Raw genomic sequence first — 23,647 nt, 5'->3', positions numbered from 1 at the left:
ACTGGTCCCTCACCCACTCTGGCCCTCCCTGTAGGATGAGAAACTTCTGTGGGGCACAGAACCAGCCGCAGGAATGGGGACGGGCTGCTCTCAGCCTAGCCCTCAGAACCTCTGGGGCCGACAGAAGCTCTTGGTTTCTTCAATAGGACAGTTTTATCACGTGGATTTTGTTTGATTGTTAGAGACATTCCTGGGTACAGGCTGGTCAGCTACAATTAAAGTTGACTCTTTCTCAGTAAAAAAAAAAAAAAAAAAGACTTCTAATGCTGGAGGAAGTACTTCCGTAGGCTGGAATAAGGTGAAGGAATCACATCAAATTCTTTGCATAGAGAAATCAAAAGATACAAGAAAAGAAAAAAAAAAAGACACAGGAAAACACAACTCTTCTGAAAGCCACTTCTGTTCAGACAGACAATCTTATAATTAAGATATGGATTTATAATCCTTTTCTTGCCCACACATATAGTGTAAGGGATATAAACCAGCCAAAGATGACTTCATTGTCTTGAGGACAAAGAAACTGATGTGGCTTAATTTTGATTAAAATGTCTTAGAGAATTCTGATGCTCTTTGACACATATCTCCCCAGATACTTAATTTAACAGTCAAAAGAATTTCAGCACTTGTTGCCACCAGAATAAAAAGTCTAAATTGATTTGGCTGTCAAAGTTTATAAGCATATTGCCATGTGAAAAAATCTCTATATAGCTTCAACATTTTATTCAAAGTCAAATAGCAGACTTCTCATTGAAATTCATTTTGAAGCAGGATGAAAATTCACTTTTTCTTTCATTTATAAAATAAATGGATTTATTTCAGTTTTTCACAGAAACTTGCCATTATTTTAGCATCAAAGTTTAGTTAAACCTGGTCGATTAATCAAATGTGTTTTATTGCCATGACTAACTAGAATCTCCAAGTGATAGAAAAATTAAAAAAAGATATCATAACCTACGACAAAGGAGTGCTTTCGAATTGTGGTGTTGGAGAAGACTCTTGAGAGTTCCCTGGACTGAAAGGAGAGCAAACAAGTCAATCCTAAAGGAAATCAATCCTGAATATTCACTGGAAGGACTGATTCTGAAGCTGAAACTCCAATACTTTGGCCACTGATGTGAAGAGCTGACTCATTTGAAAAGACCCTGATGCTGGGAAAGATTGAAGGCAGGAGAAGGGGATGACAGAGGATGAGACGGTTAGATGGCATCTCCGACTTAATGGACATGAGTTTGAGTAGTCTCCGGGAGACGAAGGAGAGGGAGGCCTGGCGTGCTGCAGTCCATGGGTCGCAAAGAGTCGGACACAACTGAGTGACTGAACAACAACAACAGGACGAAGGAAATAGGAGAAAGATAGTGCAAATAAAAAATTAAAAAAAGAACAAAGCTTTTGGAAGCCAAAAAGTTGCCTGATATTTCAGAGGAAGAGCTTACAACCTAAGCAGCTAAGAGTGGAGACACCAATGAGAGGTCTGAAATAATCTGTGAAGACTGACAATCCCTATGTAAACTATCAAAACCAAAATTCCAAGATAATAAAAACTCTGTATTAAATTTTGAGCCTATGTATTTATACCCACTGTCTGACATAGACATCATTATATTCTTACAGGGATCCATGAGAGAAAGCAAGACAGTAAAAATGTGTTTTGCAGACAAAATGTTAAAAATTTCAGTGTTAGACAGGTCCACTCAACCATTCGGTAGCAGGAGCTAAGCCTAGAGCTTGGATCTCCTGACCCCTGTGTCAGTGCCTTGCGGGTGAAAGCCCCAGTCCTAACCTCTAGGCCGCCAGGGAACTCCCTCAGCATCTTTCCTCTTCAGCAAACGGCCTCAATATCAGTGAACTGAAAACACACGTGAAGAGAGAGATCTGAGTCTGATGTGGTACAGTCCTCCTTTCATATCCCTGGGGGACGGGTTCCAGGACCCTCATAGATACAAAAATCCACGGACGTTCAAGTACCTTAGATAAAATGGGGAAATAGAACTAATGTGCATCCCTCCATAAATCATCTCTAGACCACTTTTGATACCTAATACAATGTAAATGCTATGTAAAAACAATATAAATAGTTCCCAGGGTGCAGGGAATTCAAGTTTTGCTTTGAGGAGCTTTCTGGAATTTTGTTGTTGTTGTTGGGGGTGGATATTTTCCACTGGGGTTGGTTGAATGCACAGATACGAAATCTATGGCGACCAAGTGCCAACTGTACAGACAAAAACAACATAAAGGTGTAAATCCTCATACCTGATCCTGGGTACTGGAAGACGTTCTGCTGCATCTGAGGACTGATTCCAGTGCCAAACTGCCCACCCATGTTTCCTGTCATGCCTCTGTTCACCATGCTGCTGCGGTTGGCCAAGGGCACCTCGGGATTTGCTGCCAGTTGTGAAAAAGGGCTGGTAGAGGCAGGTGGGGTTCCTGGATTTGTACCATAGTTTGGCGGGTAGGGGAATTGCTGCGGAGCACCCTGAGGAAGACGGGGGTTCCCCATTTGAACTGGCAGTCCAGATGAGGGAGGGAGGTTGTTCCCAAAGCTTTGTTGCCTCATGAGCATGGCTCTTTGCTGCTGTATTAGCTGCCTCTGTCGATGCTGTTGACTATACAACTCTCGCTGGCGCTGTGCCAACATCTGGGCATTCAGGGGTGGCTAAAAAAGAGAGAAAAAAAATCTTCCCTTAGTAACATTATTATGATTACCCCTTACCTTGGAAAGCTTACAGGATAAAGCCTACTAGCTTGGAGCAACAGAATATGCAGCAATTAACAGTGTACAAGGCAAACTAAAACAGAAAAGGAAGAAAACCTCTTAAATAACATCCACAGAAGAGAAAATGAATTAAGTACATTTTACATATTAAAGTCAAACAGGACTGAGAAAAGTCAAATAAAACATATATTGATTAGTACTATAATATAGGCCATGAAACCAGTTAAGAGAAACATGAAAACCATAAAGAAGAGAGAGAAAATGTGCTTGCTGATTTCTATCTTATCTGGCATTAAGTTCGGAGAAGGCAATGGCAAGCCACTCCAGTACTCTTGCCTAGAAAATCCCATGGATGGAGGAGCCTGGTAGGCTGCAGTCTGTGGGGTCACTGAGGGTCGGACACGACTGAGCGACTTCACTTTCACTTTTCACTTTCACACATTGGAGAAGGAAATGGCAACCCACTCCACTGTTCTTGCCTGGAGAATCCCAGGGACGGGGGACCGTGGTGGGCTTCTGTCTATGGGGTCACACAGAGTCGGACACGACTGAAGTGACCTAGCAGCAACCTAGCAGGCATTAAGTTATTAGGGGACTTCTTTTCATTTCTACAGAATTCACCACATTTCTAGTATGGAGAATAGTAGTTTTCTCTTTTCTCATGGAGATCATTTATTCCACTTTACTTAAATGAATAAAATGTGATTATAGGTGATTTCAACTTTCATTATACTTTTATGTATTTTCCAAATTATCTACAATGAATGTACATTATCTTTATAATTAGGAAAACCTAAAAATACCATTAGAAAAGGAAGAATCAGAATTCTAGGATCCAAGGCCAAACAAATGATCACTTAAAAAGAAAATCTTTAAATAGAAACAAAATAATACGCAGAAATAAATGAACCCTGGTATTTTATAGCATTGTTGCAGTATGAGACTGCTCCAGGCATTAGAGTAAGTGTTTTAATAGCTATAATATTATGAATGATGAAAGAAGTGGTAAAATTAGTTTGAAGTCTCCTTTTGGGTTAACTTGCAAAGCAACATGGCATGTCAACAAAGCCTTCCTCAGAAAATGTCCATTCAGGTTGAGGAGCTGATTAAAGCATACAGTTTCATAAAAATGAAACTTGCCAACCAGAAGTAGCCCAATATGGAAGAAACTGACATATGACTTCTTAACAGAAGTTGTCTTTATGTGAATTCCAACAGTGGGGTCTTGTTTCCTTATGACCGATTTCCCCTTGCATCAACTAACCACTGAGACTTTTAAGGCAGAGAAACCCAAGTCTGGATCCATGGAGAAGCCAATATCTGCTGCTTAACAGGAGCTTCTATCAATATTTATCCTTTTGGTTAGTATTTGCCCTCAATCCAACTAGGTCCATTTTATAGAGAAAAGTTTGTCTGAATCCTTTCTAAAATACCTCATCTCCCCAGTTTTTGAGTTCTTGGTTGGGAAACTAAAAAAAAAAAAAAAAAAAAGTGGTTGAGGGAATTCCCTGGCGGTCCAGGGGCTGGGACTAAGTGTTTTCACTACTGTGGGCCAAAGTTCAGTCCCTGGAGAACTAAGATCCCACAAGCCACGTGGTGCAGCCAAAAAAAAAAGTGGTTGAAGCAAAAATATTAAAGTATGTGCAGAAGTAAGGAGGAAAGACTATATCACACTTAGAAGGCTGGTTCTTTTTATGTTTCAACAGCTATGAGCTCACACACAGGATTGTTAAAAATTGGAAAATGCTGATGCTCAGACTGAACAGAGAACACAAGGCAGTTAAGATAACTAAGCAATGTGACTGGGCTTTGATCAGGTTTCAGGTACTGTGCACACAGTTTCATATTCTTGGCTTCTTATTATTGATACTATTCAGGACAGCAATAAGAGTTTTCGACTTAGTCACCTGGTATCTAATAGCAATGACAACAATAACAATAAAACGAAACAAAAACCCCTCAGCTTTAGATCAAATATCAGCAGGGGGTATCATAAGCTGATTATAAATTCATTCTAAAAGAAAGCTACAGTACAAACATCATTAAGAGGTAAGTTCACAGACCATTTCAAAAACACCTAAGTCAACACTCTAAGAAACACAACTTGGGTTAGAGAAGTACTAACAATGCCTGGTTTTCTCACATTACCTGAGGTGTAATTTGCTGCTGCATGCCTGATCTCATATTGATGCCAACAGGAGCGTTTGCTGCAAATTGGTTCAAGATAGCTTGCCGATTTTGGTGTATCAGCTAGAGAAAAATAGAACAATGAGATAAACTTCTACACACAAACATATAGCATGGCCCTTTAGAGTAACATAAACTTTTTATTGATCATGAAGAGGGTTTAGTACTGCAAGTTTAGTAAGATTATTTCCCACATTTGCCAAAAGGTGGCAATTCCTAACATTTATCAAATACTTTCTGCCTACAACACTTTAAATATGGCAGAGCATTTAAAAGTAGAATACACACACAACATAAATATATATACAAGTACATACATGTATGTACATGCACATATGCCTATATGCATATATTATAGGTGCATGTATTCTATTTTTATGCTCTTCCATATTTAGTGTTCTGCAGTATTTATGCACACAAATATGCTTATCATGCTTTCTTTTTGTAATTTTTAAAACTCTTTATCTTGTATTGGGGTATAGTCAATTTTGGGGGGGGGCTCCAAAATCACTGCAGATGGTGACTGAAGTCATGAAATTAATAAAAGATGCTTGCTCCTTGGAAGAAAAGCTATGACCAACCTAGATAGCATATTAAAAAGCAGAGACATTACTTTATCAATAAAGGTCCGTCTAGTCAAAGCTATGGTTTTCCAGTAGTCAAGTATGGATATGAGAGCTGGACTTATAAAGAAAGCTGAGTGCCAAAGAATTGATGCTTTTGAACTCTGGTGTTGGAGAAGACTCTTGAGAGTCCCTTGGATTGCAAAGAGATCCAACCAGTCAATCCTAAAGGAAATCAGTCCTGAATATTCATTGGAAGGACTGATGCTGAAGCTGAAACTCCAATACTTTGGCCACCTGATGTGAAGAACTGACTCATTGGAAAAGACCCTGATGCTGGGAAAGATTGAAGGCAGGAGGAGAAGGGGACAACAGAGGATGAGATGGTTGGATGGCACCATGGACGTAATGGACATGAGTTTGAGTAGGCTCCGGGAGTTGGTGATGGACAAGAAGGCCTGATGTGTTGCAGTTCATGGGGTCTCAAAGAGTCAGACATGACTGAGCAACTGAACTGAACTGATAGTTAATTAACAATGCTGTGATAGTTTTACGTGAAGAGTAAAGGGATTCAGCCATACCTATATATCCCCCAAACTCCCATCACATCTAGGCTGCCATATAACAAGTTCCATGTGCTATACAGTAGGTCCTTGTTGGTTATCTATTTTATATCATGCTTTTAAAAACTCATTAATATTTAGTTATTTCAGACATTATGTGCAATAATGGAGAAAAAAGAAACATCAGCCTTGGTCTTAAAGGGTTGTGAGTAAAAAAGTACATATACATAGGGAACACTCTCTAAAGGTCTGGAAGATGAATGGAAAAGTTGAGGTACTTCTGACTTGGAGGGTTCCTGTCTGATGGGCACGTATTTGGGAAAAATCCAATGTGATTTCATTAGCTGGAGAGAATTATGTAAGAAACAAATGGTCTGAGAAAATGGACTATTTATTTAACTAGAAGAAGTAATTATACTTTAGACCAGCATTTCCCAAATTGGTGTTCTAAAGAACATTGTTCTGCAGGATATTAATAGATGTGCCAGGAAAATAGCATGCTGTGCTGTATTAAGCATTGGAAATAATGGGTTACACAAGGTGAAACAGATTTCTTTAGTGTAGTAATTCTATGAGCCTTCAATTGGCTAAAGCACGTTGTAGAGCTCCAAGAAGGGGATAAACTATGCAATTCATTTATTGTGAACCTTTTTTTCTGACATATAGCCATTTATTATTATTTCCTAGAACAATCTTCTATGGTACACTAGTTTGAAAGATACTGTCTATATCAGGCTCAGGATTCCATATCAGAGGTATGCCTTACCTTTAGCAGGTAATGAAACCTTTAGCAGGTAATGAAACCTTTAGCAGGTAATGAAACAAGCATCCTTAGAAAGAGTATTTCCTGATAAACAATCTACTGCTTCAAGGATTACTTGCTCAATAATTTGATATGAATAAACTGGTTAGGGAGATAATAGTAACAATAATGTCAACTTTGTTTTGTGTTGATATAGTGCTTTAAAATTTATAAATTTCTTATAAAATAGTCAACCTATCAATATATTTTAATATCATTATATTTAATAAATTTTAATATACTATTTACAAACTAGAAAATCTCTGAAAGTTTTATAAGAGAATCCAAAGAGCTGAGAATAGTGATTAAATCTCTCATCTCTAACAAGTTCAATTCTTAACTCTGATTTCGTTCGTTTTTTGACTCCAATTAGATTAAAAAACAAAACAACTTGGCAGGAGAAGCCCAATATAATATAAATATTACAATTATAACTCTCAGGCACTGTGGAATAGGATAAAACATTCAGAATCACATCAAAAATAAAGATAACCAATATTATGGCTCTAAAAGTCAAAGAGGCTCTTAAAAGTATGAAAATCTACATACTTCTTAAACTCATGTCAGATCTTAGACATAAGTTTAAATTAACCATTAGTTTCACAAAGATTTATCAAAAAACTTGGCATATGCAGGATACTAAATAAAATTTGAAGCCTACAAAAGTAAGTAAATTTCTGTTTTCTGGGAATTCTCTGTTGAGTGGCAGAGGTCAATACAAAACAGTGCAATGCACAAGTTATAGGATGAATATATAGAGAGATGTACAGCAGCATGGGGCAGCAACTAACTCAGCCTAGGACATGAAGGCAGGGACCAAGAGCATGAGTGAGCTCAATGGGACCTTGAAAGATGAGAATGTCAGGTGGCAAAGAGGGTAGTACACTCAAGGCAGAAGGAACAGCAAGTCTAAAAACAGAAGACACAGGGAATGAAAACAGGTGAAGAAAAGGAACATTGCCACAAGTGTGGGAGTTGGGATTCCAAACTAACAGCTTTATATATTCTTTGCATTGTGAGATAACGTGAAAATGAAATGGCTGGGGACAGAGGAAAAATGAGAAAACAATGATAAAAATGAAAAAACAATCTTAGAAAAATAAATCAAAACCCTATAAAATAAATAGGTAATTTTTAGAAGTAGAAGGAACTGTTCTAAGAGCAATCTAAAAGCACTTTCTGTTAAATAAAAATGATCTATTCCTACACTCAGAAAAACTCTTCTTTTCCCCTTCCCTTGACTATCTGTGTGTACAACCTAACGCTGTGTACAACAACTTAACTCTGACCTGCCTCTTCTTTCTGATTACTAAAATTTTACCCATTTTCCAGCAACTTCTTCCAAGGAAGTTCTCCTAAAAGGATCACCATGTCCTTAATCTCACCTGAAATCTTAATTTTTGTTAGTTAGGGAGTTGGGAGGAGAGAGGTTGATAATCGTTAGAGCTGGTAACACATATTCAAAAGCCTATAAAGGTCTCGTTAACAGGCTTGTTGTATTACTAAAGGAGCTGTATATGGGGCTTGTGGTAAGTGGAAAAACACAAACCCAGCCTATGTGTATAAAATGCACACATATGCATGCACACACACACGATTCAGGCTTGCTGTCACTTTGTCTGTCTGAATGGATTTTTTTTTCCCCAATGCCTTAGCAAGAAGTCCTCCTACAGTAAACCAAAAAGATGATTATCTTGTCAAGAGGTTCTCAACCAGGGGTATTCTGCCCGATAAAGGAGAGTTGGCAATACATGAAGACATTTTTGGTTATCACAACTTGGGGAGGGGCTGCTCTTAGTATCTGGTGGGTAGAGGCTCGGGATGCTGCTAAACATCCCCCAGTGCACAAGAAGCACCCCCTTAACAAGAATTATCCAGTTTCAAAATACTAATAGTGACGAGGCTGAGAATCCTGATTCAGTCACCATGTAAATTATTGCCAAGACAAAGATTTCCTTAAGGAAGCTTATTCTTTTATCAAGCAGTTTTTTATTGCCACAAAGCTTTGTTTCTCATCTAGAATTAAAAAAAACTAAAACAAAAAACCTCTTTCTGAACCACAGTTGGTTTAATCTGCAGATGTGGAACCTGAAGATAAAGAGGGCTGACTAAGTTTTGAATACCCCAAGCTGATGATAAGCTCTGAAAACTGCCTCTATCTCTTATTCTTTGCATTCCTCTCAGGACCTGGTACAGTCACCATAAACATGTTCTGTGAAAAATTAAATATAGGGGAGCTGGTAAGTATTTCTTATTCCTGTGCTGTCTGATGATGAATGACAAGTTATAACAAGAAGTAGTTTATCTTAATAATACTCAGAACATATTATTAATACTATACCCTCGCTTTCTCTTTTTTCCTTCTCTTCCCTTAATTTCTCTTTGTGTCTTTTATTTCACACTAGCATTTAAAAATTATTCCTTATTAGTCTACCATTAAAAGTTTTTCACCTTATGCCATCTCTTTCTTTCTCCCTTTCATCATCTTCCTCTTTTTAAGTGGCATGGAAGCACATTTTATATTATTTGTTATATTTACTGAATATAATTTCATAATAATAGCGAGTATTTACTAAATGGGACTACATGCCAAGCACTCTGTTAAGAGCTTTATATTCAAGCTCTACATCTATTAATGGCTTCCCTGGTGGCTCAGGGATAAAGAATCTGCCTGCCGCCTGTAATGCAGGGGGACGTGAATTTGACCCCTGGGTTGGGAAGATACCCTGGAGGAAGAAATGGCAATCCACTCCAGTATTCTTGCCTGGAAAATCCCATTGACACAGGGGCCTGGCGGGCTATGATCCATGGGGTCGAAAAAGAGTGGGACATGACTTAGAGAATAAACAACAACATCTCATTTAATCCACATACCACCTAAGAAGTAAAGGAATTATTTCTTAGATTCTTTTTAAAGATGAGAAATCATAGGCTTTAATAGAGTAAATAATTTTACTATGGACCCACCTCACGTAAGGTTAGAACTAGGACTTGAAACGAGAGCTAACTCTATCATGCTGCCACTCTAATAAATTTAGCTCCTTCTTCCTCTTCCTTCCTCTATTAGTAAGTCTCCAGAGAACTTCTTTAAATGTTTTTTTAAAAATCCAAAGCAAAACAGACATATGGCTGCTGCTGCTAAGTCACTTCAGTCGTGTCCGACTCTGTGTGACCCCATAGACGGAAGCCCACCAGGCTCCCCCTTCCCTGGGATTCTCCAGGCAAGAACACCGGAGTGGGTTGCCATTTCCTTCTCCAATGTGTGAAAGTGAAAAGTGAAAGTGAAGTCGCTCAGTCGTGTCCGACCCTAAGCGACCCCACGGACTGCAGCCTACCAGGCTCCTCCATCCATGGGATTTTCTAGGCAAGAGTACTGGAGTGGCTTGCCATTGCCTTCAAATACAAAAGAGTAATAACAACAGAAGCAACAACCTACATTCCCGGTCCCATTTCCCAGAGGAGAGTTTTAACCATTTGGGTTTCTAGTTCTTAATGATTACCCTTATAACTGCTGCTTATAAAGTCCTAAATATTTATGTCATTACACCTGCACATTATTTGTCATGAGAGAAAATATTTATCAGCAGTATCTCTTGATGCTCTACTTTAGAAATTAAGCTGTGCTTCAATTTTATTAATTTAGTAATTATACGAGATGCTCATCCTAAATATTTTTTAATCTCAAAAAATGGAAGTAAATTGCTTTTAAACTCTTGGTACTAAAGGACTTTGTTATGAGCCAGCAGTCTTTAATTGAATGAGTCTCCCTTACTCTTATCAGAGCAGACTAAGGATGACTTTTTGTGTCATAAAGGGTCTGGGAATGGACTTAACACCTTTAGTGCACTGGGTTGGCCAAAAAGTTCATTTGAATTTTTCCACAACATCCTATGGAAAACCCACAACAACCTTTTGGTTAATCCAATAGCACTTGGGCTGTCTTGTTACACAGAGCTATTAGCACATCCCTTTAAAAAGGATCACCTGTTGAACAAGGGTACTCACCTGCTGTTGTCCTTGCAATCGTTGTTGAAGTTGAAGTCTAAGTTGGTTGGGTGCAGCTGGAGGTCTGTTTAGCGTTTGCCTGGGCTGCATGCCCATGCCAGGTGAAAAAGCACCTCGAGGAGGTGTTACTTGAACAGGCATAGTTCCCAGTGAAGGTTTTTGCCTGACCATGCCTTGGAAAGGACTAGAGAGATTGGCAGTAGGCGAAGGAGAAGAATAAGGCTGGGAATAAAGGTTGGGTCTTTCTTCCATCATCAACGGTGGTGTTGCTTGCTGCGGTGGAAATCTCTCTGATAATACATCTAATCCACCTCCCTGTTGGAAAATAAGCCAGAACATTTTACAAATACATTTCTGCCAATGAATGACAAGCTTCTCTATACAATTTTGGATCTGAGATCATATGAAGCTCTCCAGAAGTTTGTTATTAATACTCAAAGGAATCACTTATGAAAGTTGCTTCTGAAATGGAGTAACAGATTAACTGGGATGTTTAAAATCTCAGTAAAGAGAGATGAAAATATGGTTAAAATAAAGGCCCTAAATCAATGAAATAAAGCTAAATGGTTTGAAAAGAACCTCACTGCAAAGCCTAAGAACCAACAAATGTTAAATTGAATAGACTACCATGAGAAGTAGATTCCTAAAGGAGGGATTAATTTTTTTATGTCAAATATAGAATTCATGTTTTTATCTTGTCTGAAAAAAAATTCATAGCTGACCTAACAGAATGCCATAGATAGATGGCTTTCGAACTTTTTGACTGTTACTTATTGAAAGAAATACAATTTAAATTATGACCTACTGTTTGTGTATGTAACTGAAAACAGAGTTTCATGAAACATAACTTTCCCTTTTTCTGCATTCTGACAGTCTTTATTCTACATTATTCTATCCATTAAAAAAAATGCTAGTCATGATGCACTAAACTGATTTTTTAACTCCAAAGTCTGAAAAATACTAACCCAGAAGTTGGAATGTCATGGAACAAATAGGCTGAAGTCTAGAATGAATGAAGGATAAATTAAGTCCTAAAATAAGAAGTAATAATATAAAATCTCGATTCTGTTCTAGGGAGAGCTTCTAAGATTATGTTCCACAGTAAAAGGCTTTAACTCTGTAACTATTATGACAGGTTTTTTGTTTTAAAAGCCCATTATTTAACTATTATATATTTTGATAACTTTCACAAGGGTAAATTATAAAATAACTACCATACAGAGAGAGTCATACAGAAAAGTCTTGCTTAAAAATAATTTTCTAGCTTTTCAGGGCTGCATCATCTAAAAAATGCCAACTGTAGTAAATACCTGAACAAGTTTGTCAATTCCCAAAGCTCTGTCTAGTTCAGCTAGCTCAGTTTCATCTTTTCCACTGAGGAAGGATACCAGCTGTTCAAGAAGGGCCTTCTCATCATTTCTTCCTTCAACTGTTGTTGGTGGACAGAGAAGTTCATCTAATTGTGAACTAATACACTGTCTGAAGAATCAAAAGATAAGAAAAATAAAGACTGATATAGCAAATAAGTATTCAACCTTAAGAATACAAATATACATACACATATATGCAAATCTAATTCTAGGAAATTGCTGAGATTTGTTTAAAACCAATTCTTATGCAATGAAATTTTCTATACTTAATGTGCAGATATTTATGAACATTCGGTATGCAGCTTGAATATATTTTTCATTATTTTGTCAATCACTGAACTTTGTTTCCACATTCTTCATGTAAGCTTACAGAAATAGCCTGAAAAATTAACCAAACATAGTTAAGAGAAAATAATTTTTAATAGAAGTAAAAAATAAAAACCAAAATCTAAAAAAAATCATTTAATCTAAATAAAATTTTATACTATTTATTCTATTTATATTCTATAGGTGCAATTAATTATTGATAATTGAACCATAATGAGAACAGTACATATTATATATATTACTTAACTTTCAAAGATGATCAAATCATGCTGATAACGTGACGAAATCAAACTAGAAAAATGCTCAGTGTTAACCAACAAATTGTTGATTACATGTAGGAAATACATAGTCTAATCCAATTGATCCAATTGCTGCATAAAGCTTAAAGATATATAGAAAATTACACTAGTACTAATACTACTTCTACCATGATAAAGATTCTTCTTTGGGGAAAGTAAACAAGGCTAGAGGTCATAATTAAGGCTTCACACTCAATGCTACCTAGTCATCCTTTGGTTGCTATATATGAGATGTACTGTATGTGTTGGAATAGAGCTACCTGTGTGGATTAAGAAATCAAATTCTATTCAAGTGGGGATACTAAGCAGATGTAGAAAGTATCTTCCCTTCTTATATATTCTTGCTCCAAACGAAGAGAAAAGCTGAACAAAATAATTATACAACTAAGAACTCAAGAGCAATAGAGTTATTGTGCTGAGGCCAATTCATCTACCAGTCCCAGAAATTTTATGGTAATCAATCAAAGCAAAGTAAGAGATGAAAAATAAAGCTGCATACTATATCAATCTCTAGGTAATTAAAATATACACTAGTCTTGTAGTCATGCAGTAAATAAATCTATTTGATTTGGTGTCCTCCCCCATCCTTTTCATTAAACCTTCACCTTCCATTAATATCTATAAAACACCAATACAAACTGGAATCTAGTTTGGGAAAAGCAATTCTTTGCTGTAGAAGATGGTATCTGTTACTTGATAATATACAAAATGTACTACTCACTCTTCTGGCTTATTCTGATTTACAGCTGTCACTGTATTATTTGTCCATGGAATCTGATCACCAGTTCCTGGTTGTCCAAACTGGTTATCAATTGCTTCTAATTCCAGTTCAGGTAATCCTGGTTAAAGAAGGAAAGGTTAGAAGTCAGGATGTATTAAAACAGAAGAGAAGATGATAATATTTTTCAGAAGTAATATATTATATAGTAGAGTGAGATTTCCCCTATAAAATACTACCTCAATGATACAAAGGTCACTTATTCAGAAATTTATTCTATCTAGACTGTGACATAATAACAGGTAAATGAGAAAGTGAGAAAAGTTCTTTGAATCAAAGAGAATCTGGACTTCTCTGGTTGTCCAGTGGCTAAGACTCCATGCTCCCAATGTGTGGGGCCCAGGTTTGATCCCTGGTTGGGGAACTAGATCCCACATGCCACAGCTTAGACCCAGCACAACCAAATAAATAAATAAGTAAACAAAATACATACAAAGAAAATGTGATGTTAAAGGTTTTTATACATTACCATAAAAGAATCACTTAGAACTTCTTCAGAAATTACTGATTTTAAAGACGATCATAACAATTTCAGTTAACTGCTTTTTCAGTCTATACCCTATTTCAGTTCAGTTGTTCAGTCGTGTCCGACTCTTTGCGACCCCATGAATCTCAGTACACCAGGCCTCCCTGTCCATCACCAACTCCCAGAGTTCACCCAAACTCATGTGCATCGAGTCGGTGATGCCATCCAGCCATCTCATCCTCTGTTGTCCCCTTCTCCTCCTGCCCCCAATCCCTCCCAGCAGACAATATGCTATAAGCAGGGGCAGTGCTACTGTCATGAAATGTTTGAGAGATGCAAGTGAAAGATAAAATATGCTCTATAAAAGGCAGAATCAGAAGCTAAAGTGCACTGCAAACTGGGGCCATTTAGTAAATGGACAAAACTCTACCGTGGTTAACTGAGAATTTAGCTGTACAATAATGGTATGATAATTGTTGTCTATAATGATGACAAATGAAAAAAATGAGGCTGAACTTTGCTTTATGGTGTAGTGGTAAAGAATTCGCCTGCCAGTACAAGAGATACAGGAGATGAAGGCTTGATCCTTGGGGCGGGAAGATCTTCTGGAGTAGAAATGGCAACCCACTCTAGTATTCTTGCCTGGAGAATGCCATGGACAGAGAGCCTGGTGGGCTATAGTCCCTGGGGTTGCAAAGAGTCGGGCACAACTGAGCAGAGCACTACAGTACAATGGAACATGGCAGTATGTACAATTTTTTTGAAAGCTTTGATTACTTCTGTACTACTTTTATTAGGGAAAAAACTGTAAAGAACCTAAATTCCAGAAATTTATTGATTAATGGATTATGGTATAGATATTTATAACATGCTGATAAATGAAAAATGAAAAAAGTATAATCCAAGACATTATATTCAGGATGAGTCTATTCTTATAACAGAATATTATAAAATTTCTATATATTAATAGAAAAAATCTGGTAAGCTATATATTCTTGGTAGATTTTAGGTTGTGAGACTAAGGATTACTTTATTTTCTTTTAGTGTTTCTGATGGCTATTTGTAATCTTGAAAAGGATAAAGTTTATATGTTGATGCCCTAACCCCTAGTACTTCAGAATGTCATTAAATTTGGGGACAAGGCTTTGAGTGAAGTGATTAAGAGTTGTCAGGGTGGCTCTACTTCAAACACTTCAATATAACTGGTGTTATAAGAAGAGGTGATTAGGACACAGATGACTCAGACAGAGAGATGACCATGAGGACACAGCAAGAAGGAAGCTATCTGCAAGCCAGTGAGAGAGGCGTCAGAAGACAGCAAACCTACTGACCCTCCTCAACCTGAACTTCCGTCCTTCAGCTTGTGAGAAAATACACGTCTATTGTTTAAGTCACTGGTCTGTGGTATTTTATTATTATGGCAGCCTTAGTAAACTAACAAAAACTAAAAATACCTTAGTGGCTTAAGAAAATATACAATTAGGTAGAATTCCTCATTTTAATGAATGGAGATAAGTAGATTTAAGGATGCCCCTCAAACTTATTTAATGCTGCATACTGATCATTATTAACTGCATAAATCATGTTAGGCTCACTTAATCTAACTTGACTACATATTGAAATATATTCAATATTTAGTATGAATGAAATATAGGAGTGCACATAAAAGCACATTCACTGCTAAATACAAAAAATTATAGCTTGCAATTAAACTTGTCTTCTCTAGCATGACAAATGATACAGAAATCAAATTCAGTATGATTCTGGGGGAAAAAAAGCAAAAAAATACCAAACAACAACAATAAAAGGTGAAGGGAAAGTAATCACTTAATTCTTCTCATTATTTCAATCAGAAAGTTGATCAGAGAAGATTATCTGAAGTTGTCCCTTTGCTCTGCTCCACACAATAATTCCTGTCTTATTCCATTTTAGAAATCTAACGTAAACAAAATCATTATATTTAAGAGTTAAAGAAAATTTACATGGCTGTCTACCATCAAGACTTAGTATCACAGAATAGTTTGACTCAGTAACAGGACATAGTATCTCACAGTAGTCGTGATGGGAAAAAAGGTTAAGAAAACAAGTTGGATAAAATGTTTTCAAAATAAAGTAAGATTATTGTGCTAAATTTGGTGACTAGGGGAAAAAAACCCAATCAATCACTGATTCAATTAAAAGTTTTGTTTGCATTGGCTATATACTTAAAAGAAGTTGGTTTTTATCCTAAAAGTCACTTTAACATTTTAGGACTTCCTTTAGAAACTGACTTCTTTAAAAAAAAAATTTGATTTGCTGGAATGTTGTACAAAATACACAATTTGTCTCTCTTTATCCAGGGAAAAAACCTACTCCTTTTGGTCATGTTTGTGTCTCTGTTGCAAACATGAGTAAGTATGTATATTTCTTACACAAGATAGGCATAGTGAGTTTTAAAGGGACACATTATTGTGTTTACTAGTCTCTGCTGGAGAGAGGCAGCTGACGTGGGGGTAGAAAACAAGCTATTAGGGACTCCTGATCAAGCTGTTAATTTTTTTAATAACCTGTGCAAAGGGCTCAGCATCATATTTTCTCCATTTTAAATACGGTTAAAATAAAATCTTATATCCCCATTAGCCAAAGTGATTTCAGCTAAAAAAAACAAACAAACACTTATATTATTAAAAATTTTAAAAACTTCTTCTGCACACAAAGTAGAAAGCACTGTTAAATCAAGAGGGTGGCTTTTGCACATTTTACTCCACTAAGAGTTGATTCAGCATCTAGTGATTCTGATGTCCACAGTTAATTTTCTTCAGCTGTTAGTAAAGAGACTGTGGTTCAGTTTTGTGTTACATTTGGCTGTTAACTATGCACAGCAGCTATAGTGTTTTCTTCGACTGATTTCTCTACTATACAAAAAGAACTATAAATCAGTAAGATAAAAACTGAATAACCCAGTAGATAACAGGTCACAAAAAAGCACTGAAAAGTGATCAACCTAATTTCACAATGAAAGAAATACATATTAAAACTACACTGAGATACTTAAAAAACTCATCAGACTGGCAAAGATGAGAAAGTGCATAATTCAAACTATTAGAAAGGATGTGTAGAAAGAAGAACATTATCACAGTGTAAACAGGCATAAGAAAGGCCACTTGGCAAAATCCATCTATGCTTTGATCCAGCAATTCCGTTCAGAATTTACAGTTCAGATATACTCTGAGATGTAGTCAACTATCTGTACTATGTAAGATTATTAATTAAAGTCCTGCAGTAGCAAAAGATGCCTACCAATAGTCACAACACACTAAACACAACCTCAAAAACAGGGAACTAAAAATGGATTTTTAAAAATATTGAAAATGTTTTATGTGAAACATTTAGGGTTATGCAACACTCAGTGTATAACAGATTAATAAAATTAAAAAAAATTTTAAACCTCAGAATGTGTATGTTCACAGAACAAAAAAATGAGCAGGAGGTCATTCATTCACTTCAGTAGTGTTGCCAGTGTTCAAATATTTTTGGAATTCTTCTAGAACTGTCTTATCTAGTATACAAGCCCTTCAAGAAAATACTTCTAACTACATCTAACTTTGATTCTGTTTTTTTTTTAAAAGTATTATTCTTTTTGGATCAACAAATTTGGCTCCAAATTACTTCACAAAACTTCAAAAGTCAAACCTTTAAAATATAGGAATTTGAAGATGGACAAAAAGACATGGCAGAGGTTTTGAAGGTACTGCTAAGGAGAAGGCAATGGCAAGCCACTCCAGTACTATTGCCTAGAAAATCCCATGGATGGAGGAGCCTGGTAGGCTGCAGTCCGTGGGGTCGCTAAGGGTCGGACACGACTGAGCGACTTCACTTTCACTTTTCACTTTCCACTTTCACACATTGGAGAAGGAAATGGCAACCCACTCCAGTGTTCTTGCCTGGAGAATCCCAGGGACGGGGGAGCCTGGTGGGCTTCTGTCTATGGGGTCACACAGAGTCGGACACGACTGAAGTGACTTAGCAGCAGCAGCAGCAGCAGCAGCTAAGAGAGCACATTATATGTTTTGATCAAGATCTTCCTAAATTCTTTTAATGTGCTCTTATAGTACATTTCTAACAAAATTATTTAAGTCACGTGGTCACACTGCATGGGAGTGTGTGTGTGTGCCTATAAACAATGTGTTTTGAAACCAGGCAGGCTGAAATTTAAATTCTGGTTCTGCGTACACTAACTGGATAACTTTGGGCAAGTTTTTGTCTGTGTGTGTGTGTGTTTTCTTTCTTTGGACCTTAGTTTTCTTGTTCATAAGTAGATCTACGGAAAACTTTTGGTTCAATGTGACAGATTTACCATCTCTATTTTATTCTACACCCAAAATTTTCATGGAAATAAAGGAAACTGAAAGGGGACAATAAATCTACAGCTGAAGGAGAGGTAAAAGAAGTAACATGGTAGCTGGCTAGAACAATGAAAACAAAACAGATGGAAAGATAAAACTGATGGAGAAGTTCACCTAAACTGAAAAACTTACATTAGGACAAAAGGGGAGATTTTCCAAAAGAGGGAGTTTACTCAGAGGGACACCAGAACAACTCCAGGCTCAGTGGTCATTTGAGCAAGTAAAGGAACAGGCCACGGGTGATTGCTGGGATAATTAAAGGACAACTGAACAGCTGTTACCAGGCCCTGCTCTGAGTGCAGCTGACTCTGGCGTCTGCCCATGGGATTAAAGTGGTGAGGACATGACTAAGTGTGGGAGTTCTGCCCAGGGAATCTCCAAAGTGGGTGCGAGGGCTGCCATGAGGGATTTCCCTCTCACCAGCCCCCACTCCTTCACAACAACAACTGAACATCAGGGCTTCTATAATCAGAACCTACATTCACTGCCAGAGCAAAAGGGCCTCTCACTTTAGCTGAAGAGATACTCTAGCTACCGCGGTGTTTCATTCTAGGTCTTTTTCAGCACAGACAGCCCCAGTTCACCAAACCATTCAAGAAAAGTCCACAGCAGGAAGGAAAGATGGCAAATTTAACAAAGAAACAAACTTTGAAGAAAAAAGGATTGTTACAAAAAATGGATGAACCCTAAAGTATGCCAAATTTATCAATACACAGATTTAAAAGTCTATCATATATATAAAAGGCAACAGACTTCTATGAAAAAAATTTCCACACACATGATTGCTACAATTTAAAGAACTCAATAGATTGACTGAGGAGCAGGATGGATATGGTTGAAGATTCAGTTTTGATCTGGAAAACCTGGCCTGGAGACTCTCTCAGAATATAGTGCAAATGGGCAAGGGCAAGGTAAGTGTGACAGAAAAGATAAGTGACATGGCAGATAGATCCAGGAGTTCTAATAGGTGGTGAATAGTTCAACTGTCCTATGCGAGACCTTTGGGTACAAAGTTAAGACGTGGAATCAGCCATCTGATAATGGAGTCTGGCTCATGTCAAAGGTAGTGGTGGACAGTGTAGAGGCTAGAGGTGGCAGAGACTCAGAGGCTATTCTCTTCCCTTTGTGAGTTATTATATTTTTGTCCTCATCTTCTTTTTTCTTTCTCCAGTCCTTTGTTCTCTTTTCCTTTCTTTCCTCCTTGTTTCTTTCTTGTTTGCATGGAAACACGGTCTGCAACGATCACCTTCTCCTCATTTACCTCATTTCACACCTCTGTTTCTGGCTTTCAGCAACACTGCAGCACAAGGTTTAACAGATTCTGGCCTCAGTTCAGTCAGTTCAGTCACTCAGTCTGAATGGAATGACAACCTACTCACATCAGTTCAGTCACTCAGTCGTGTCCGATTCTCTGCAACCCCATGGATTGCAGCACGCCAGGCTTTCCTGTCCATCACCACCTCCCAGAGGTTACTCAAACTCATATCCATCAAATCAATGATGCCATCCAACCATCTCATGCTCTGTTGTCCCCTTCTCCTCCCACCTTCAATCTTTCCCAGCATCAGGGTCTTTTCCGATGAGTTGATTCTTCACATCAGGTGGCCAAAGTATTGAAGTTTCAGCTTCAGCATCAGTCCTTCAAATGAATATTCAAGACTGATCTCCTTTAGGATGGACTGGCTGGATCTCCTTGCAGTCCAAGAGACTCCGAGAGTCTTCTCTAACACCACAGTTAAAAAGCATCAATCTTCAGTGCTCAGCTTTCTTTATAGTCCAACTCTCACATCCATACATGACTACTGGAAAAACGATAGCTTTGACTAGACAGACCTTTGTTGGCAAAGTAATGTCTCTGCCTTTTAATAAGCTATCTAGGTTTGTCATAGCTTTTCTTCCAAGGAGCAAGCGTCTGGCCTATTTACAAACTTTTCCACGTGGTGCTAGTGGTAAAGAATCAGCCTAACAATGCAGGAGAGGCAAGAGACGCAGGTTCAATCCCTGGGTTGAGAAGATCCCCTAGAGGAGAAAATGACAACCTATTCCAGTATTCTTGCCTAGAAAATGCCACAGAGAGAAGAGCCTGGTGGGTTACAGTCCATGGTGTCTCAAAGAGTTGGACATGACTGACTGACTAAGCACATGTACATAAAGCTGTATTCAGGGGAGGAAATCTCAAGAGAGAAAAAAGAGCTATCTGACTCAAGACAGATTATGAATGAAAAACATTCCACTTTCACAGACTGGAGAGCTAGAAGACACTTTCTATTTTTATTAACTTTAATTTTCATCAAATTAGCACATATACAAAACTTTAAAGTCAGAACCAAAAGGTCTACGAATAAGAGTAGTTTTCTGTCTTGCCCCTTCTGACCCTTTGATTACTCCCCTTTCAACAGAGACAACCATTCACAACTTGTTTGTTTTCTTTGATATCTAATTATTTCTAAAATATCTCCATTTTAAGTTTCTGACTCCCCATCACGATAGATGGGGTTTCAGTTCTCTCACATCTACCACTCTTACTACCTCTTATGCTCTCAATTCCCTAACAGAGATCACTGCTTTTTTAAAAATAAAATGTTAATATTTAGATTCTTCAGTTCATTTCAGTTCAGTTGCTCAGTCGTGACCGACTCTTTGCAACCCCATTAATCACAGCATGCCAGGCCTCCCTGTCCATCACCAACTCCCGGAGTTCACTCAAACTCATGTCCATCGAGTCGGTGATGCCATCCAGCCATCTCATTCTCTGTTGTCCCCTTCTCCTCCTGCCCTCAATCCCTCCCAGCATCAGTCTTTTCCATTGAGTCAACTCTTCGCATGAGGTGGCCAAAGTATTGCAGTTTCAGCTTTAGCATCAGTCCTTCCAATGAACACCCAGGATCGATCTCCTTCAGAATGGACTGGTTCTTAGGACTATGCAAATATTACTTACTGCTAAGTCATATTGTATACAAACATCCCTTCTTATATCATGCTTTCATTTTTCTTAACAGTTTATTTTTTTCATTTTCCTACTTTTCTAGGAGGCTTTTTCAGATGCTTCAACATTTTTGACATAAATCTATCAATAATCTTTTCTATAAACTCAGAGAGAAATTTCATTTCTCCCCTGGAGGCTGTCTTTTCAGAAGACTCAGGCCTGCTACTCCAATTTACATGTGTTGTTCTCTAATCTGGCTGATCACCTATCATTCCTGGACTTCTTTTCATATCCTCTGTTCCCTGGACCCTGTAAGCCTCTCTTTTTTGGTTTTCTCCATTTGTTGAAGTATGGGTTGGCGAAAAAGTTTGTCAGAAAATCCGAATGAACTTTTTGGCCAATCCAATATATCCTCAAGGGCCTTAACTAGAGAAGGTAAACATACTATGCAAGTATTTGTGCCCTTTTATATTCAAAAATGTCTTTATTTCAGATTTCACAACTACTGGAAGTTGGATGCCAGGTCAGAAATCATTCTAATGTCTGGTATTTCTAAAGTAAATTTTATTAATATAGAGTTTACAATATGCACTGACTTTCAGTGTACAGTTTAATGGTGGCTCAGAGGTTAAAGTGTCTGCCTCCAATGCGGGAGATCCGGGTTCAATCCCTAGGTTGGGAAGATTCCTGGAGAAGGAAATGGCAACCCACTCCAGTACTGTTGCCTGGAGAATCCCACGGACAGAGGAGCCTGGTAGGCTACAGTCCACGGGGTTGCAAAGAGTCGGACACAACTGAGCAACTTCACTTTCACCTGATACATAATCTTCCACCTCAATCAGGAAAACAGAATATTTCTATCACCTTTAAAAATTCCCTCAAGCTCCTTGGCTATCAATCTTCCCTACTTTTACCCCACCACTGGCAACCAATGATCTTTACTTTATTCATTCATCATATTTTTGAGAATAATTCATGCCCTGTACTAACAGTCCCTTCCTTTTCACTACTGAGCAGTATTTCATTTTATAAATGAGCCATTTCCTTGTCGATGAACATTCAAATTGTTTCCAGTTTGAGACTATCATGAATAAAGCTATGTGAACATTTGTGGTCAAGTTTTTGATGAACACATGCTTTCATTTGGCTCTGTCTCCAATAACTAAGAGTTGAATTGCTGGGTCACATGGTAAAAGCATGTTTAAGAGAAATGGCTGAACAATTTTCCAAATTTGTTTTACCCTTTTCCATTGCTACCAACAAAGTTCAAGCTGCCCCACATCTTTGCCATCATTTTGTTTTGTCAGTTTTTAAAATGTTGGATATTTCAATGAGTATGTAGCAGTACTGCATTATAGTTTTAATTCACGTTTCCTTGATAATTAAAAACACTGACCATCTTCTTATGTGCTTACTTGCAACTTTCAGATCTTCTTTTATGAAGTATATTTCAAAATTCTTTGCCCATTTTTTTAGATTAGGCTGTTTCCCCTATTATTAACATCTTACATTAGTGTGGTATATTTGCTAGAATTGATTAATATTGGCACATTTTCATTAAATAAAGCCCACAGTTTACATTAGGGTTCCCTCTTTGCATTGCTCATTCTAGCGGTTTTGATAAATGTAAAATAACATGTATCCACCATTACAGTATCATACAGAATAGTTTCACTGCTCTAAAAATTACCCATGTTCCACCGATTTATCCTTCTCCCTGGCAATCACTACTCTTTTTACTGTCTCTAGTTTTGCCTTTTCCAAAATGCCATGCAGTTAGAATCTTAAAGTATGTAACCTTTTCAGGTTGGTTTCTTTCACTCAGCAATATGCATTTAAGGTTTCTCCATGTCTTTCTGTGGCTTGATACCTTCCAAGTTTTGGTCATTACAATTCACTGTATACAATTCACATCTCTCTGCAAGCTTTTAGAATCTTTATCTCTGATGTTTTAGAATTACATGATAATAAGTTTTAGTACAGGTCTTTTGTGTATGTATGTGTATGTGTGCTGAATACTTGTTGAATCATTTCACTCTGAAGAATTATGTCCTTCAGTCCCTGAAAATTGTTTTTTTTTTTTTGGTTTGAAAATATCTTCTTTTCCATTTTCCCCCCTCATGCATACTGCATGCTAAGTCACTTCAGTCGTGTCTGACTCTGTGCAACCCTATGGCCTACAGCCCTCTAGGCTTCTCTCTCCATGGGATTCTCCAGGGATTGAACTCGCTTCTCTTGTGTCTCCTGCACTGGCAGGCAGGTT

At 37.6% G+C, this 23,647-nt stretch overlaps 1 protein-coding gene across 11 annotated transcripts in view; it reads right to left on the bottom strand.

The window, feature by feature from the left end:
• The window catches only part of NCOA1 (nuclear receptor coactivator 1), a 216,191-nt gene that overhangs the window by 25,013 nt on the left and 167,531 nt on the right, over window positions 1–23,647 (bottom strand). For all 11 annotated transcript variants that reach the window (XM_088841224.1, XM_055399631.2, XM_055399630.2 and 8 more), the window contains 5 exons: window positions 13,551–13,668; window positions 12,144–12,312; window positions 10,834–11,148; window positions 4,862–4,963; window positions 2,251–2,653 (listed from right to left, as the gene is read on the bottom strand). In XM_088841224.1, coding sequence (XP_088697350.1) covers window positions 2,251–2,653; window positions 4,862–4,963; window positions 10,834–11,148; window positions 12,144–12,312; window positions 13,551–13,668 — 1,107 coding nt within the window. The remainder of the gene's footprint in view (window positions 1–2,250; window positions 2,654–4,861; window positions 4,964–10,833; window positions 11,149–12,143; window positions 12,313–13,550; window positions 13,669–23,647) is intronic.

Source organism: Moschus berezovskii, chromosome 11, assembly GCF_049115385.1.
Source record: "Moschus berezovskii isolate FMDL1 chromosome 11, NW_MosBer_1.0, whole genome shotgun sequence".
In the NCBI taxonomy this organism is placed as follows: domain Eukaryota; kingdom Metazoa; phylum Chordata; class Mammalia; order Artiodactyla; family Moschidae; genus Moschus; species Moschus berezovskii.
Note: the sequence above shows the minus strand (reverse complement) of the source record. Positions and strands in the feature narration are given on the sequence as shown.